Consider the following 19,659-nt stretch of genomic DNA (forward strand, 5'->3'; position numbering starts at 1 on the left):
TGCAATTAATTGCAATTAGGGCACTGCTCATAGCACATTAATTTTCAAGAAACACTTCCATAAAACAATAAGATGAGATAAATTTCCAAACTAAATAAACAACAAATGCAACTATAAAGTTACCTGTTTACAAGACATTAAGTAGCATTAGACATGATCAAGTCTGCTTTATCCTTATGTTCACTGCACTATGTTTCACTGTTTTTCAGCAAATTTCTGCCTGTAATTATGCATATCTTAAAGCAACAGCCAAAACAAAACACATAGGATAAAAAATATTTTCATAGATTGATTTCCATATATAGGTTCATAATATTTTCCAGATATTTAAGAGACCATTTCTGGGGCAAAAACATATCAACTAAAATAGAAAAAAGTTTTTTTCAGTATGTAGGAAGGTTCTTTACTTATTTTTATTTAAGACTAGTGTTTGGGTTCCGATGATCATTGCTACGTAAATAACAAAGGGCGATACCCACATTTTTACAACATTCATTATTAAAAATCAACTTTCTTAAGAAGAAATATGCAATAAGATTACCAAAAGATTTGATTTTAGAAAAATGTGAACAGGAAACAAGCAATTAACCAGCTTGAATACTGAATACCACGGTCACAGTTTTATTTTATGACCAAGTCACACAAAGCAGTGATTTGGCCGACAGATATCTAGACAATTAAATTGAACCAGTGAGAACAAAATGAAAATTTAACACATTTTTGCAACACATAAAAACCAGGGAGATTATGTGTTGTATAACCAATGCAGAGGGAGGGACATATTAAAGTCTAGACTTCCCTTTAACCTCAAGCTCTTATTCACCCATCAGAGAGGGGAGCACAATGTTAATTAGGGTTACTGCACCACAGCACTGGACTCCTGGGTTAATGTCTAAGCTGATCCACAGTCTGTGTGAGTATCTCTATGTCCACACGGTGTTCCAGGTTTTTCTCATGTTCTAAAGATAAACTGGCGAGCTCAAACTGGTGTCTCAAAATCGTCTCTATTTGCTTGCATTGGTATGTGTGCCCTGCATTAGACTGGCAGGCTATCTAATATGTAGTCACTCTTTGTACCCTGTAGTAATTGATAGGAGTAAGCTCTAGTTTGCTGCAGGAATAAGCAGCTTTCTGATAGTGGATGGATAGTTTAATAAGTACATTTTGGGAAGTCAATGATAGGATAAAGAAACTGAAAAACAGCCGCAAGCGCAACACAACCAAATTCAGTCATTTAAAATAATCATAATTCTCAAGGCAGTCTGATCTCCTGTTTACATGGTGTCGCGACAGAAAGAGAGCACATGCTGCTCTGAAGATTTTGGTCTGCTTGAATTGTCTCCTGTACTTCAGAAACAAATTATGGTGGGGGGGGGGAGAGGTAAGTTGTTTTTCAGGTCATGAAGGATTTTTTTTTGGGGTCATACAAAAACAGTACAGTAGCTAAATACGGCCTCCAGTCAGAAATACAATCCTAATGGCAGAATTGATTTGGAGAGCACTATTTATTGGGAGAAACTTCTACAAGGGTGGTTTGCATTGGATCCTCGCTAACTGTTTTGCGTCCCTTGTGAATTTTGTACCCCAAATTTTGTCCCTGCTCCTGGAGACGGGCTGTGGCCTCTGTTAGCATGTCCAGGAGGAGCTCCACACGCACCCTGAGATAGTTGTTCTCCTCCTCCAAGGCCCGGTTAATCCTCTTCAGTTTCTGAACTACCTGCTTGACTCGAGAGCTTTTCTCAGACGCCGCCGACACCCACTGGCCTTTGAGGAAGGTGAACGTCTGCCCACCGAGAGTGAGGACCGGTGGTCCGGGGTCCAGGCCCAGCTCCGCCATTCGGGAGGTGTAGTCGAGTACGTAGAGAGAAGAGAGAGAGGCCTCCTGTCTCGGAGGGACCTTTTTGGGGCTAAACAACCAGTTCTCAGAATACAACTTACAAGCTGGGTTGGGTATTTTAGGACTGTAGGGAACAGAAGCTGCGTCGCTCATTTTTTCAAAAAGTTCCCTCAGCCGGAGCATTTATTTCACTTTTGTTTTCTTATGCAGTCACGCTCCTTTGCTGAGGGAACATCAATCATAGTTAATGAGGTAATGTAGAATTCGATGTTTTTTTTTATTTAGACTAAAATGTATTCTATTTTAAACACGACTTTGTTACTAATGTCTCTCCAGATGATAGATTTAAAAGAATTAATTGTTAATTGCATTCCTTTATTGTGGTCAGAAGCCTTGTTCTTGATCTACAGTTTTAAGTATATCACTGCCTCAAATATACAGTACGTCGAAGCATCAGCTTTAAAGTCAGATATGTCAATACAAGAGCACAATATTTTTACATTCAGTAGCCTTGCTTGTCATACTAATAAATCTGACATTCTAGGCTTCCACAGGTAAACCAGACTTATACAGCAATAAACAATGTATTTAAGGGAAATAAAATTATTTACTTTTGGTCTTTTAAAAGGAAATCTCACTTTTCCTGAATACTAATAATTAAATTCTTACCAGTGTGTCCCAGCAGTCATATAATTTTAAAAATGTTTTTGAGACTTGCAAAGGGAAATAGGAGACAAGGTTGAAGACACAAATAGAAAGAAGAAATAATGGTCTCTCTGTTTTTACTTGATATATATATCTACAATGCTGCTATGGAGACAGAAGGGAACTTTTACTGACAGTTAAGCATTCTAGAAGACAATGACAATTGATCTACATTGTGAATTCTGGAAACTTGGAATGTCTGTACAGCGGAACACCACAGCCTTATTTAGCAAAGTTCTTGGTTTCCAGATGTGGCTTCTTATTTTATCTGACCTTTCCGCATGTGTTTTTTCTTTGACTGAACTGCTGCTTCCAGATGAATTGTACTTCATCCTTAGATAAAAGATAAAACAGTTCCTCTCAATATATTCAGATTTCCAGCCAAACCGCCTGTTATTAAAATAAAGACATTTATATAGAAGTGATGAGTCTATTTTATAACTAATCTGTAAAAAAATAATAGAATATGTATTATACCTTTTATTTTTTCTTATATATTATCAGTTTGCAATTGTCCCAGGATTAACCCTAGAGCTATAATGCTGTAGTGCTAACCACCACACCTCACAGTCCACACCACACCTCTCATAGTCCTCACAGTGGTTTGATTTATGATGGGCAACTAAATGAAAAATGCAATTCACCCACCAGTGATAAAGTCCAAATGTATTTCTTGATGTCTACTTTTAATGTGCCAGGGTATTTATAAATAAGGAACAACACGGTATTTGTTCTAGAATTTGTGATTGGCCTGGTGATGTTGCTTTACAGCATTAGTAGAATTTAATTGTCACAGGAAAAATGAGCAAATAACTACAGTAATGATTTCTCAATGGAACAAGCGGGTAGTTACGTTGTTGAAACTGGTATGTTTGCAGTTCGCTACTATCAACCAAATGGGTTAGATTGCCTCTCATGTTATTTATTTTTTGCAACGGTTTCTGCTCCAGTCAGGTTTTGTATAAACCTGTACTCTATCAGGGTAGTCAATAGAGCCTGCACACACAAAACTCACAATAACCAAAAAGGTACAGACCGGGTATCTTTATTTCAGGCCTTTTAACGGTATAAACCTGTAGATACAAAAAAAGAAGAAAAGACATACAAAACAACTACCCTTTTATAGCAATCCAACCTAATTAAAAACCATGTAAAAATCTGCATTCCAACATCTTTTACCAATTAACTAATATTTAACAAATTAGATGTGCAGTGCCCATCAACAAGCTTTTTAGAGGCTGTGTTTAGAGACCTCAAGTGGCAAGCCATTACAATTACAGCCTTCTCTGCAGTTGGCCTGCTACACTCTTATTTGTTGGAACCTTAAGACAACTTGAGCAGGAAATTCATTCAGTTAGTAAAAAAACGGGGGATCTGCAACAAGACCAAAAACATCCGGCAGAGTAACCAGACTTCGCCCTTCATGAATTCGTCACTGAACAAATTATTTCCTAAATGTAACGATAAGGTTTTCCTCTGTCATAGAAACTGAGTTACCTGTAGAAAAGACTGATCTATGGTTGCACACACTCTGTCATCTGCAAGTTTCTTAATTCGCTTACCACTTTTATCTAAATCAATATACAATATACGAGTAGGGAGCAGCTTCAGTTTGGCTTGTAAAGGAACAAACAAGAGGTTAATTCCACACTGAAAAGCAGAAAATATTAAAAAATCACATTTAACCAGCAGATCCTTCTGAGGGTGTGAAGACATTGCCTGAAGAAAGCTCAGCAGCTGAAATGTGGTGTTTCTAGAATGTTTACACATTCTGTATACTATGTACTACGTACTGTATACATTATACATTAAGTATAAATACTATATCTAATGTACTACAGGCAAGTATATACAAACTTCCATTTAAAAATTACATTTATTTTTTTTACAATTTTATTTTTACATAATCTGAAATTGAAGATTGTGTTTTCAGTTTACTTGGGGGTAAATACCAAGGTAAGGCATTGTATGGAAGCCTTTCTTTGGGACCTGAAACCTGTGCATTCAGTGGTTTGTATAAGGGTCACCTGTACTCAAACCTCAATATTCTGCAAACATTTTATTTTTCATGGGAGTGAACAGGTGTAAAAACAAATCCTGTGACAAACCAAATTCAGAAGTTAAATATGAACTTGTTTGTCAAGGTCAGCATATCCAACAGCCCTGTCAGCAGTGAGAGAGTTGTTCTTGGCCTGTAAAGTGTTGTTGCTATTGAGAAATGCTCCACTCGAAATACACATAGCATTTTGTTAATGCCAATGTAATTATTATACTTAGAATGTATTTATGAATTAAATATAATAGGCAGAAATCCTATTTTAAACAAGCATCAATGCTTCAATTCCCTAAATTAGTAACTAATTCGTTAAGAAGGATATCTTAACATTTTACAATGCCCTAGTAAGAACTTATTTTGAATATTGTATACAATTTTGGTCACAGTGTTACGAAAGGATATTCCTTTTCTGAAATGAGGTACAGTACATTGCCAAGATCAAAGGAATGTCCTGTCCTGACAAACAAGAATATCTGGATCTTCTCTGCTCGGAGAATATTACAGGGCGGACTTGAGTTAAATATCATCATAGGCATTGACATCATCCTAATAAATATCTTCGAAATCATGAGTGAAACACCAGAGGACACACATGGAGAAGGAGAAGTACATTTAAAGCTGAGAACAACAGAAACTTCTTTACACATAGAGATGTGGGAGTATCGAACATGCTACTCAGTCACGTCAAAGTCAATACCCTGTTTTATTTTTAAAGAAACTGAATTGCCTAGTGGAAATCAAACAAGCCATAGGGGCCAAAACAGTCTCCTCCTTTGGACAACTAAATCTGACAGAAAAGACCAAGGCCAATAGCTCCCTCTGTTGGAAACGGGGCTGTACTTCACCAGCCTTATTCACAATTTGGAGGTAAATTATTGGCAGCTGAACTATTCGTTCACATAACTAAAATAATATCATTAAAGATATAAAGTGAAACATGTGACCACATCTAAAAATGTGGTCATCCTGATCTTGTTGAATGCTCAGTCTAACATGTTCTTCATTTTCCCCATGAAGCAAATGCAGTAAATGTGAAAAGTTTTGTGCTGCGTTCATAAAATGACACACTCAATGATGTCATCTGAAAAAGAAAAGGATTTTTATCCAAATAATGATATAAGTAACAAAACACAGATCAGGACAAATTAGTAACTTTATATCTCACAAGGGTGAAGCTACTCTTTCTATTAACAGCAATAAACAATAACAATACAGAGCAAAAAAAGCAAGTGGTATGAGGGAAAATGACTATCACATTAAACCTTTCACTGAATAAGTTTAAAAAATGTTGGCCGCAAAAGTTCTATCAAATTCAAGGTAATGAAAGTATTAAGAAATCAAATTTTATGTATATGCAAAAAAACAATAATTTCTGTTTTTCAAGTCCTCAGGGGAACAAGGTTAATAAGACACTGGTCCCAAGAAAAACATTTTTAAGGAATGTTTCACAGGAAAAGATTAGGTAAATAGACCCAAGTAACATTCTGGACAACACAAAGAAACATGTTTCCTGAAAAGGGGGAGTATTTCCTCCTCCAATTTTCTTTACAAAATATTGCGTGGGCTAAAATCTTACATGTAAAATATGTTGCTTTTATGTAGAACTTAAAAAGCTGCATTAACACTTTGCTTATTCACTTTTTACCAACCCTTATTGCATGCAAAGCTTTCCATAGAAAACACTAATTCGCATTTTTCTTATAATATTGTAACACAATATGCTTTTTATGAACCAATTCTTAGAAAGCAATAAAACAATCTACCAGAAAAAATCACCAGCAAACTAACAATGTAAAGTCCTGACAACAGCAAAGAAAGAGTCATTATTTCTCATCTTGGGCTATAGGCTGACAAGAGAATGGCAAGAAAATGAATTGCATCAAAACAAAATGTAACTCATAAAGCCCGCCATGCCAGAAACCTGTGGAGCACACAGTTAAAGGTCATGCTTCAGGGATCTAGATCCATTTTAGTCTGCAAGTCTTCAACAGTAAAGAAATCAATATTGAGCAATGGAACCCATTCCTGGAGAACACATGCAGTTTTCAACAAGAGATTAGGTCAAGGTTTGTGCAGCATGAAACACATTACATGAGAACTTAGATGGGCATCACATTTATCAAGACATCAAGAAAGAGTAATCCCCTTGTCAGCAAGTGTGGGGTTTGTTTTTTGTTTGTTTCTTGCGGAAGCGAGCCAACAGATCTCCCCCAGCCTCTGGCTCTTTCCCACTACAGTCCAATGAGCTGCTTCAGATAGCGAAGGAAATCCACTTCCAGGTATAGCTGGCACATGTAGTTGATGACCCCAGCCGAAGAAAGACCAATTAAGACCCACAGCATTTTAGCGCTGAAATACAGTGGAGCCAGTCTGGAAGTGAACAAGAGAGGAGCAGGATGAGAAGAGTCAGGAATGAAATCTTGAGATTGAGAGAAATGGAGGACCTAGTACAGGATTATAAGCATCATTAGCCGAGAGCTGCACAAGAAGATAAAATCTCACTCTGCATATAATAGGATAGTTTAGAATGAAACTGCCTGTTTTTAAGGCTCTCGTGATCTTTGATGAATGTTTGCCAATATATTGTTCTATATCTTTTAAGGATCTGTGCAATTTGAATGGAAAAATAATTCCATTGTGCAGACTTGCTGGCTAAGTTTATCATCACTTTCTATAAAGAAATTCTCTCGCTTGCTATTAATTGAAAGCATTCCTGAAAATCCATGCTTTTAGCAGAGTGTGAATGAGAAGAGCCATCCTGCCTGCTACGTGCCCACAAAACTGTCTGCTCTCTTCTCCAGACAACATGGGAATGTTAAACACTATCCCAGGCAAACAAACTAGGGAAAATGCTGAGGTACAGCTGCAGATATCTTCTGCTCTACTCCCTTTGAGCTATGGCTTTGCCCCCAGGTGTTCTCTTTAGATTTTTTGTGCTCTCCTTCACAATGCATTTTCCTTTTTTAATGTAAAATAACACCTCCAAAAACCGGACTACTGCACGACACAGGCCAATCATTACAACTTTGAAAACAGATCAAGTTTCTCTGACGAGGTGAGCACTCCCAAAAGGTAGGTTTTCAGACCAATTCAGATTGAAGTGGGTGTTCTGCTAAGCAGTCCAGTTCAGTTTTACCACCGCAAACGACTTCTCAAATGCAGCCCATTCTTTATTGGTAAGAAATATAAGAGTAGTAAATCATTCGTTTATCAGTGTGACTGACTGCTGTTGTAATTATAATGCTTGAGCACAACCGCCTGGGAGTTTTAATGACACTTTTCAATAATCCCACACCAGATCATCCCTACCTTCCCTGTGCTGACTTGGAATAGCCCCGGAAATACTGGTATCGGCCATAGAGGTAGAGGAGCCCACAGAGAGATGCAGCAGCTGGGAACGAAAGAAAACACATTGTTACTGTTGGAGCTCTTCCCTTTAACTGGAGGACTGGCAGTAACGGCCTGATTCTTACACTTACAAAGGGCCTGTAAATCCCAGTGTACCGGAATTATTTTGCTATTAGGGGTATGTGGGTATGTGATTGATATATAGATTACTTTGGTGATTTCTACAAATAAAATGTGAAGAAAATCAAATTTCTGGTCAGAAGCACTGATCATTAAATTGTATGTGTATTCACAATTCACAACAACATCAGCAATGAACAATTCACGGCTAAACATTTCAGAGTTGCTGGTACAAATTTTCAAAACAGAATTTCATGGGACTTGACAAATATTTCCTTTATTCTCACTGATTAAAAGCTATCCTCCTGGCTGAAGATAATTCTCGCACTGTTCCATTTACTTTTTCTTTTTGTAAACTATGTGCATGCAGTGCTGTAACATCATTAATATCCAAGAAAGTGCCATACACTTGTGGTGACGGACTCCACCATGTTCGTTGCTTGGTGACTCAGTTTTGCAGTCCACTCCCCTCATGGTTCACACACGTTACTCAGAAGATGGTCAGAGATTCAGACCAAAACTATCTACTTTTTGTTCATACTATATATTATACTTTATTGAATGAGTTACAACTCACATTTGAGATTATTTTTATAGATTAAATTAAGGTTAGTTTTTTTTAATATATATACATATATATTAATGAATATAATTCATGAATCCATCACATAACTGCAGAACCATAAAAGCAAACTTTTCAAATTATTTTATCCCCCCTTTACTGAAGTTAAATAATTTAGTGAGCTAGAAAATGACTTGAATAGAATTGATAAGAATTGATAGCATCAGTGTTAAAGCTGCTAGCTAAACATTGTGACATCCTCTAGGTGCGAACTCTGATAAGACCTTTGAAAGCTGCCAAGGAAAATACCATGAAGTTGAAATGTTTTAATCACATAACATTAATTGTCAAGCTTGTTTTCCAAGAAGCACATTACTCAGAAGACTTTGAATGCACAGGAAATTCTTTAAAAATAAAAACCATTTTTTTAAAGAAACTTTCCTAAACACCATCTATAGTTATAAGGGAAGATGCATATCAAACCCATTCTCTTATAAACTGTTAGTATTGCCAGATTTATATATTAAGTACCTGCAAAAGGAAAGCAAAACACTGGGGATGGGCTCACTGGTCATCTATACCAGATGTGGTGTTAGACTGGTGTGAGGAAGCACTGAGTTCTGGAGGAATTGTACTACAGCAGTCTCACTAAAGCAATGTTTTACACAATCATTGCTGATCACTTTAAACTGGATAACGGCATCTACCAAGCAAATTATAATCACCAAAACTGAATTGCATTCATGAAAAACAAAAAATCCAATTGACTATGGAAATGATCTGAGGTAATTAGGAGCAGGTTCATACAGGAATAAACAAATCAAGCATTTTTTTATACCTATAATCTAAAGAAGCCAATACACTACATTAGGGTTATAGGTTATGCCATATATTATTATGCATTTGAATCTGAAGACCTGAAATGCTGAGTTCTGAAGATATTGCAAACTTGTTAAAAGCAAGTTTGGATACACCAGCACAAACAGTTCATTTTCATTACAATAATCAATCCTGGAAAAAAAAACAAATACATGTACCACTGAAGCAGTTAAAGTAGGTAGCTCTGTCAGCATGCATAAGCTGCAAAGAAACAACTAAAGGTTTATTCCATGCTGAAAAGAGAAGAAAACAAAAACAACATTTCAGCTGTGGAGTCTTCTTCGGGTGTGAGAAAGAGAGGAAAGTGAGCCGCATAGGAGAACAAAAGCTGGGAGTGGAGAGGAGGCAGGAGCAGCAGGGAGGCAGAGTGGGCACTCAGGTGGTGCGAAGTCGAGAGAGGTGAAGAGAGGTGTAAAATCAAAACCTGCAAATCAATATAGAGGATTAGAATGAAACGAGTCTGTTGTTGAGAGAAGGGAGAAGGTGTGATCTCACTGTCTCGACATGATCCCTAAAGCGGTCTGCCAGTCTCCTTCCTGTTTCCCCAATGTACTGTAGATAGCTGGGCATTTTCTGCAGTAAATAAGGTTGCTGGTCGTACAAGATGTCATCGTAATGGTCCAGACGGGCCTTGAATGAGCATGGTATTGGATATATGTCACGGAACATGTCAGGGCTGTTGGAGAGATCTCTCCAAGCCCATATTTTCTCATTTCACCTCTAACAGCCATGATCAAACTGATCTCTCAGTCTGCTTTCTCAAAGAGGGGTTTCTCAACTCCCACTGCAGAAAGACATCCGAAACCAAAATTATCCTGAAACTATGATCCCACCTTCCCCCTTCTCTTAACGACAGACTCTTTGCCTTCTAGTCAATGCTCCTCTTAATTCCAGTGGTTTTATAGTTTCCTCTTTATCAGAACTTCAGTTCGAAATTCAGTAACCCAAAGATTTTTGAGGTTACGTGTAAAGTGCATATACATTTATTTTATGTCTTTACCTTGGTTAAAATAGAGCCCAGACACCCACAGTATGGCAATGAAGATTGGGAAATACTCAGAACAATTGGCTCTGAAAAAAAAAAGTTTTGTTACATTAAGAATGTGGTTTTGTCTACATTTTTGAAGGTCTCAGATAACACAAGATAGGTAGTTCAATACTAGATAATATAAAGTTACCACTAATAAAAGTACCTTTATCTGTATTCAGAAAAGCAGATATTACATGTAAATGACAGATTTTTTAATGAATCATCTTAGCACAATTAAGAGCATTGCCTTCTGACTTATACAGAAATATCTGCTCATCTTTATAATAGCGACAGCTTTTTTAACCTTTTGTTTTGACTTATTGCAGGGTAGTTTTAGCCCCTGTAGATTTCCATGTCATTACGCCCATGCTTTATTGATGTATATTTATTTTATCATGTTGATCTTGTGAAGTGAGTCAATCACTTCCTCTTGGCTTACTGTGCTCTGAACACTCTTTCAAACTCCGGAGGACCTGTAATGCATGGAGGGGATACTGAATACTTCCGCCTAGCGTAGATCACCTGGAGAGAGAAGTAAGCTGGAGAGAGGGGGAGAAACAGCTGTCAGTCAAGGCAGGAATCAAATGATTGGTGTCTATATCAGTATATAAATATTTTAGTTTTGTTTTAATCACATCAAGAATTTGATTAGTGACAACACAGGGGTGGAGAGTCTTTTTGCTTGAATAGTCAGCCTGTACAGAGGCAAGAGACCAAGGAAAGGATTTCTGTGTTCGGTTTTGAAAGGCTGCACAACATTAGCTATCAAAACTGTCTAGGGTTTTTAGACCGGACAGATGTTGCTTAAGAAAATAAAGACAATATGCACCAAAATGCCATTTCAGGGTCTTTTTCGATGGTTTCCACTTTCTACAAACAAATCAGCAAGCCTTTAAGATCCTTTGCATACATCTTACTTAATGGTGTCATCTTTAACATCAGTGGTGATTTTAACAAGTTCAGGAGGAGGTCAAATTCCTAAACTTGCCTACTTCCATTCTCCTACGAATAATATCTCACTGCCAAGTACTTTGAGCTTCTATCTCCACCCCATCTACACCCTTGCAGCAGCTCCCTGGCTCATTCCTCATACTGAGGGGAGGTATGTGTGTGTGTGGGGGGGTGTTGAGCTTCTCAGCCTTGTCCTCACATACAGCCTGCCATACTTTCAATATATTTATTTTCATATAGCCTTATATAAAAAAACAGTAACTTCAAGAAAAGAACTACAATTTTAACTGTTTAATGAATTTAGGTCTTTAGAACACTACTCCTCAGTTTGAGAAATTTACCAATGGGCAAGTCTAATCTATTTGTAGCAACAAATATGACCTAAAGACCACAAGGGATCCTATGTACAAATGTATGTCATCGGACAATGAATAATCTGCCTTTTCTTTGACCTCCTAGAACTGGACATATTCACAGTTTTAGTAGATGGCATATGACAAACGTGAATAACACTGTTCATGACACAATGACAAGTCTATATTTGGTAAAAAACTTAAAGCATACAACTGGGTCATATAAACTTGCTGTTTATTTAAAGAAGTTTTCATCCTTAGCCTAATGTGATCAATTTTGTACCACAGCGACATGATGTTGTTGACCAGATTAAGAAATAATTTTGTCCTAATAAACCAAACGCAAATGTAAGAACAATCTGCATTCATCAGCCATATTCACTGCCTTTTTTAAAAACAGGAACAAAGATACAGCATAGTGTTACTTTTTCCCTGAAACAGTATAAGCCTCAAAAGACCTTATCAGATTATTTGTTTTGGAAATAAACAATTCCCCACATCTACATCCAGTCTTCCTCCTTATTTCTACAGAATTTCCACACTGAGCCAAACAATGGGACTGGTCCAAGATTTTGGAAATGTCTCCAACATTATGTACAATTTTGGACTTCATACATGAAGGTCAATAACCTTATGTGACTCAATAGTTATTTCCTGCAGCGCTAAAAGCACAATTCTAGTTGATTTGCATCTGATTAGAACAAACGAGGCTATATAACCCTTGTTCAGTCCTAATGACTCTTTTGGTGAAATTGTAGCATATTGAAGTTGGCAATTACTGGGAAGGGAACTAAGATGCATGTTGTGTTATACAGTCTTTTTGACACCCTAGATGAACACTTTTGCCTTAACTGAAGCTCCTTTTGTCTCAGATTACTCCTGTTGGAGGTGTGCTGTCATCTCTCCATCATACATTCCCACCCAGCCAATGATCACGCAGCAAAATACTTTTGTGTCAATGATGATCATTGCTTATACAGCGCTTTTTCTTTTTTCACTCAAAAAGCTTTACAGGTAATACAGACTCCCCTCCACCACCACCAACGTGCAGCAGCCACCTGGATGATGCGACGGCAGCCATAGTGCGCCAGAACAATCACCACACACCAGCTATCAGTGGGGAGGAGAGCAGAGTAATGAAGCCAATTCATAGAGGGGGATTATTAGGAAGCCATGATAAGGGCCAATGGGAAATTTGGCCAGGACACCGGGGTCACACCCCCACTCTTTTCGAGAGGTGCCCTGGAATTTTTAATGACCACATGAGTCAGGACCTCAGTTTTATGTCTCATACGAAGGACGGTGCCTGTTTACATTAGGACCCACATGGACCGCAGGGTGAGCGCCCCCTGCTGGGCCCACTAACAACTCTTCCAGCAGCAGCCTTAGTTTTTCCCAGGAGGTCTCCCATCCAGGTACTGACCAGGCTCACACCTGCTTAGCTTCAGTGGGTTGCCAGTTGTGAGTTGCAGAGTGATATGGCTGCTGGCCATATGAGTACTAATTACTTCAGAACAAGCTTAAATTAACACCCTGGAGATGAATAAAGTATTTTGAATTAAATTGAAAAAAAGCTGCATGGAGCAACCAAGAAATCACCTAAACCCATCTTCTCCCTTAGCACCTCGGAGCATGACCCATGGTCCTGACTTGAAGAACCTGTCTGATAGCCCACTGTGAGGTACCTCAGATTGCAACTGCCTGTGCTACTGTATATGCCTGTATATATTAGTGAGGACATTTTAATTTGTTTTCTATAAACCTGCAACTTTTAAAAAACCTGACATTTAAGAAATTAAAACAGTTATGACTGTACAATCGGTTGTAGTAATTGGTAGGTAATGCTAAGTACAGTTTTAGAGACAAAATATTAAAATTAATAGTACCATTGAAAAAAATATAAAAAAAATTATAAAGGGTCACTGTGATTAAGGCAAAGTGGTTACAAGTAACTTTGCTTGCCAGACAAAGTCTGTCGTCAGTTCCTCTACATTTTGGCTTTGGCTGACATTAATGCTTTTAAACATGAACTAATTTAAAAATAAATTTAAAAGAACAAGATACTTCTCTAAGGCTTAAAGTGTAAAGGGAAAGATTTAAGGAAGGTCACCAAACTTTAAACTCTGCGTAGTGAGAAAATAAGACATAACAGGAAAAGACTCAGGTTCCTTTCTATTCAAACAGCAAAAAAAATGATTTTTTTGTGAGGGTTTACATATTTCACAAAGTATGCATGAAGTGAGAGGTTAAATCTTCCAACCATCGTTCTTTATGAGGTTACCCAATTAAAAACACATGATTAAAAATAAAATGAGGCAGAAATTAGTTTCAATGCGTTTATTACTTATCTGTAAAATTCCACACGCGAAAAACATGCGATGAAATAGCACAATGCAGACTAAACCAGAACCTGAAACTAACCGTTACCAGATTATTTGGTAGTTACTTTGAGAACTAATAAACTAGTGCAACTAATATTACGGCTTAACCCACTGAAATAAAATAAAATAACGTGCTTTGGATGTAGGTGTTAACCAGGAATACGTCGTTCTTTTCTTAGTGCTCATTTTATTGTATTAACTTAATTTACAATCATGACCTAAAGGCCCATTCAGACAACATGTTATTTACCGGGCATTTTCATTTTGGTAACCTGCGCTAAAGAACAACTGCAACATCCTGTCCTATTCTACAATCCCGAATTTCCCCATGATTTTTAATTTAGTGCATAATTGTTGTTGTAACAAATTTACAAAATTAAGTAAATTAAATAATTGCAAACTGGGTAACTTCTTAATTAATTGCTTTGGACTCTGATAACCCATGAGTTGTCTAGACAATACTGGGAAATCTGGATGTTGTAGATAATATTGGATATTGCTCAACTGGAATTCCCCCGTTGTGTGGATTATGCATTTACCTTATCACAAAAAATAACATTTTTTAAAAATAATACCGCTTGTAGAATATAGAGTAAAAGGTAACAAAAAAACTGTCTAAATTATTTAGTGTTCAATTCGTTTTCATTTATAATAAGATATTTATTCAATATAGGTTAAAGTAAAATGTTTAAATTTAAACATTTTGAACTAGTCTTGGGGCATAGCTTTATTGTTTTACAAAGACGATATGATTAGAAAACGAACATTAATAAATTCCTGATTGCTGAGAAAAGATGCTCCTTAAACGTCATTGCAACTTTATTATTTCAAAATAAACGCACTTTGGTTTAATTTTGCAGTGGAAGCTTTATAGCACTCCCGTCAATCAATGTAAATATGCTGAAAAGACTACGGTGTTTCTCCTTACCTTGCTCAAGCACTCCCAGTACAGTTACAGCAGCCACGAACACCATCTGGTCGTGCATTCTGCCTCTGTGGGTGAGGTACGAGCGCCACAATGAGAGATCTCCCCAATCTACAGCTCTTAAGGCGAATTGTTTTTATTCAGGTCATGACCGCGCACAGAGCTGCCACTGAAAGCGTATTATCATTTCCGCAGCAATTTCAGGCGAGCCTTCCTCTACAATCAGATTACTAATGTACGACAGGTGGCGCCTCAGTTACATCCTTAAAAACATCCCATTTAAACATCAACAGTAAAAAAGAGTTCTGTCGTTTTTAATTCATTTACACAGCGATATAAAAAAGTAAGGTGGCCTTATATATATATAAAGAACTATCCATATTAAAAACAGATTAGAATGATTTCAACTTCAGCCCCTGAATAAGAGTCATAGGTACAAATCAGCACGATAGATATTCTAGTCAGGGAGGTTTACTCTTAGCAGGTTCAGAATTATGATGAGTAATTGGAGACTAGAATTCATCCTTTTCTCCCAAGTGAATTAAAAAAGTAAAACACATCACCCTAATGACCAGCATGCATTCTAAAAATAGACAGAGAAAGAACAGCTAAAATGGTCCTGAAAGTTCAACACATTGAATTGTGTTCTTTTGATTTTAAGAACGTCTAAGGAGTTGCTGATGAGACACTTAAATCTTCATCCTTGACCTCAGAAAACATCAGCATCAGAAAACATCATTATACATATAATTGACTATGACATTCCAGCTAGTGGCTTGGATACCATAACATTCCTAATTTTCATAGAAATGAGCATTGGAGACAAAGACGTCAAAACCTAAAAAATGACATTAGTGTACTCATATACTGCATTTTGTCCTGAGATCCCAACACCCTAAATGTTTAAATAAAATTTGTTGGCCAAAGTACCAAAACCTTTCATCTCAATTTTGTGTATTGATTTTTTTAAAAAGCAACAGAAGAAAAATAGGTCTAAGAGACAAATCAAGGTTATAAGTGCATCTAAGAGTACAGTTTCCTTTTACAGTTTTAAATGTGAACTGTGTTCTGGCGGAGTTTGAATCTGATAAACCAAGATATCACTTAATGTTTAGTACTTGTTGCACAAAGTATTATTTTGATACCCCATTATTATCTGCTGTGCTTTTCCATAAGACTGAGCACAGTACTGACTAGCACAAATGTATTTTTATCTTGAGATGTCTTTCAAGAGCTTCAGATTAGCCTTGCTGTGTCCAACAGCATTTTCACCAAAGTCTGAACAGAACATATCCCTTCTCATTTCATTTACTGACAAGACTGTTAGAATTTTTCACATACTACTTTTTATTTTATTGGAAGTTAAAATCTAATCAATCTTGAAAGAAAACAATAGCAGGGATGCAACATAAAGAATGGGAAATAAAGCAGGAAATTAAGTGTATGGTATTAATAAAAATCAAGAAATGTGAAGATACCATGTTTAATGTAAAGTTCAACTACATAAGTAACTGAATCTAGGAAAATAATTCCCTTACTTTCAGACAAAGTAATCAAAGGGCTAAAATCCTTCACAGTTTTTGTACTCAGTTGGGTGCTGTTAGAATGAACTGCTTGTGTTGTTGCAGTTCACAGAATGTTACCAGCTGTTTTGCTTTTTATTAACATGAATCTAATCATTTGTCTTAACCTCCTGGAATAGAACCATAGTGTTTGAGTATCATTTGATATATACATCATATGAATAGGCTACATATGTGTACAATGAGAGATAAGCTACAGTACATTTAAAAAAGCATAAGAGGTAGCACTTGTACTTTACATTAGACACTACTTTCACATCCCAAAGGCAACAGATTCAAATAAAACAAGCTACTATTACTTTTAGCATATTCTACAATGTAAAAAGGACACTTTGATAATGCATTAAAATGTAAATGCCCTTTTATTGCTTATCATGTGGCCTATTTGTTTTATACATGCAAGCAATTTTCCTTCAGAAAAAGTATTTTTCACAAGGTTGTTGAAAAGCACACAAATACAATTTATCATTTCTGAGCAACAACCTGTTTGTTGTTGGTAAGTGCAGACATGATGCCAAAACCACAGCATATGAATGCTTGCTTTCAGTATACGATAATGAATTCATTTGAAACTCTGAGTAGCACTTCAAGGAATTTGTGATAAGCACTGGATGTGTGCAAGCTCTCAAAGCCCTTTAGTATTACTACCAGTATGACACTAAAAATAGACAATGCAACTTGTGTGTTTTGCATATTCATGTTGGTGCAGTTAGTGAAATGAAAATAGCATAGTTCAGTACCCAACAAAACAAAATGTATTCTCTTCCAATTTTAAATGAAAATAAACTTACTTTGGAATCACTAGAAGAGAAAGTATCTAGACTGAAACATCAGATTCTGAAAGTTAATCCCTGCAACATAAGGGATTAAACTAAAATGTATTCATTATAAGAGAGCAGTTTTCTGTATGTGGCTGACAGGACACGAAAGGGCAGGTTTTATAACTAAAAGTTCTAAATTCCAAAATGCTTAACTGTGATGGAACTCAGGAAAAGGGAGCACGGCTCTGACATTAATGGCCATTAATGAAAAAACAAAACTCTTGAAGATCAATTTAAAGATTGTGTCATATTAAAGAGAAGAGCATTAACAAATGTTTGGCACAAAATCAGAAATTAAAAAAAATGAGGCACAGAAGGAGCAGTTTGTCATAGGCTGACCTTACACATTAAAGCACTGATGAAAGGTCCTGATTAAAGAGCAACTACCAGAGCCTTAAAAATGATAGCATACATCCTCTGGGACTACAGAACAACTGCATGCTTGAGAAACATCATTTTAATGTCACAGGGCTCTCCACTAGCTCAAGTTATCCACAATAAATAATTTTAACAATTTATCTATCCTAAGCAATGAAAGAACAGGTCATACAAAATCTGGAATAGTTCTAATAAGCCCCAGAGAACTTGGTAGGTGGGCTAACATGTGAAATTGGTTCTAAACATATTCACTCAGGAGAGTTATAATGATTTGTCTATTAGTATTAAAAGGAATACATTTTAAGCCAACCAGGCAAAGAAATCATTAGAACAGAAAAAGTTGTATATAGTTGTTAAAACTGAATAAAGGAAGCAGTCCATAGACGAGAATCTCATAAGACAAGAAAATGAAATCAAAATAATCCCTGTGCATGCTTAAAACCCATGGTTGGAGAAGAATTATCTCAATATCAAGAACGGTAGAGCCCTAAACCCACTAATCAACACGATCAAATTACACTACATTCGGTAATTGCTCAGTGCTGCATTACCAAATGCTTCTGCAGACAGCCTGCGAGAAAGCAGTAAATGAATCAATGTCGCACCATGACGGAAGTTCAGACAGCCACACAGCAAGATGCTATTATATGACCTAAATCAGAAAAGCCTCAATAAAGATTTATCCACGAGTTAAAAGGAGGTACCTTTACATGAACTGAGCACAAAGGTTGATATCAAATTTGTACCAATGATGTTCTTGTATTAACACTTGAGACATGACAGTGGATTTTCTCTCCTAATTGCATTAACAGTTTGAATGTTGTAACATTGCTGGATATATGCAACATAAGGTCTTACAGGACTTATGGAGTTTACTTCCTACCTCACCTACGTCTCCCCCAACAATCCAAGTCAGAATGTTTGCATGTTCCCATGAACACGGCCTTCCATTCTGTCCGTCAGGGGTGAAATGACATTCATTAGCAAACAAAACCGTCAACCACACTCACTTCCATCACTCAAACAAGATGGCAATCCAGTTTTTCAGTCAATGTTAACCCCCAAATGGCTTTTCTAACCATAATGAGCTGCACTCGTTTTGCTGATGTTACTTCTGCCTGGCTCATGCTTTAGCTACTGCAGCCTGAAATAATTATGCAGAAGGTTCACATGAACAGAAAGGTCCTGGGCTAGTGTAGTTCCTTGCCTCTCTGAGCTAGTCTGGTAATTGTTGATTTAGAGCATCTTCCTCACTGGATAACTTCACCCACAGAGAGGCTGATCTCCATACTTCCAAAAGCAACCAATGAATCTGAAGTACTCCACTGTGGAATATTCATATTTTACTATTCCTGCATTAATTAAAATGTCACCAATCTGGATGGCTAATTACCCAAATGCTCATTTAACTCAACTCAAAAAAAGTTTTTTTTTAATTAAATCCTGGACTTGAGGTCAGTATTAACCAAATGAAAAATTCTAGTCTATCAACAGATCATTTAAGATGCACATAACATTCCTGACCGAGGAGCTATTGCTATAAAACTTGAACTTGCATTTTCACTGTTCATCAGCATATTAAAATTGAAGTTTTCAAAAAGAGAAATTAGAACTAGTTTAAAATTAGTAAATGGGAAGGTCAAATACGGAACATTAGATAAGTATAGTGCAAAACGAAGTGGTAGATACAGTAGTACAAGATTGAGCAGTTGACACTTTGATACAATTCA

The 19,659-nt window shown here is 36.8% G+C and overlaps 1 protein-coding gene across 1 annotated transcript; it reads right to left on the minus strand.

The window, feature by feature from the left end:
* Positions 1-3,571: 3,571 nt before the first annotated feature.
* Positions 3,572-15,350, minus strand: ltc4s (leukotriene C4 synthase). The gene is made up of 5 exons (XM_006631894.3): positions 15,151-15,350; positions 10,977-11,076; positions 10,508-10,578; positions 7,908-7,989; positions 3,572-6,968 (listed from the first exon to the last, which is right to left on the minus strand). The coding sequence occupies exons 1-5, from the start codon at positions 15,206-15,208 to the stop codon at positions 6,830-6,832; spliced, it is 450 nt and encodes a 149-aa protein (XP_006631957.1). The 5' UTR covers positions 15,209-15,350; the 3' UTR covers positions 3,572-6,829.
* Positions 15,351-19,659: the final 4,309 nt, after the last annotated feature.

Source organism: Lepisosteus oculatus, chromosome 11, assembly GCF_040954835.1.
Source record: "Lepisosteus oculatus isolate fLepOcu1 chromosome 11, fLepOcu1.hap2, whole genome shotgun sequence".
In the NCBI taxonomy this organism is placed as follows: Eukaryota; Metazoa; Chordata; class Actinopteri; order Semionotiformes; family Lepisosteidae; genus Lepisosteus; species Lepisosteus oculatus.

Bases quoted from the DNA above. Each gene is read 5' to 3' on its own strand.
- ltc4s (XM_006631894.3), bottom strand. From the start codon at position 15,208: ATGCACGACCAGATGGTGTTCGTGGCTGCTGTAACTGTACTGGGAGTG. The intron at 10,579-10,976 runs GTAAGCCAAGAG...TTTTTTTTTCAG, and splicing joins GAAAGAGTGTTCAGAGCACA to AGCCAATTGTTCTGAGTATT. The intron at 6,969-7,907 runs GTAGGGATGATC...GTTCACTTCCAG, and splicing joins TCCAAGTCAGCACAGGGAAG to ACTGGCTCCACTGTATTTCA.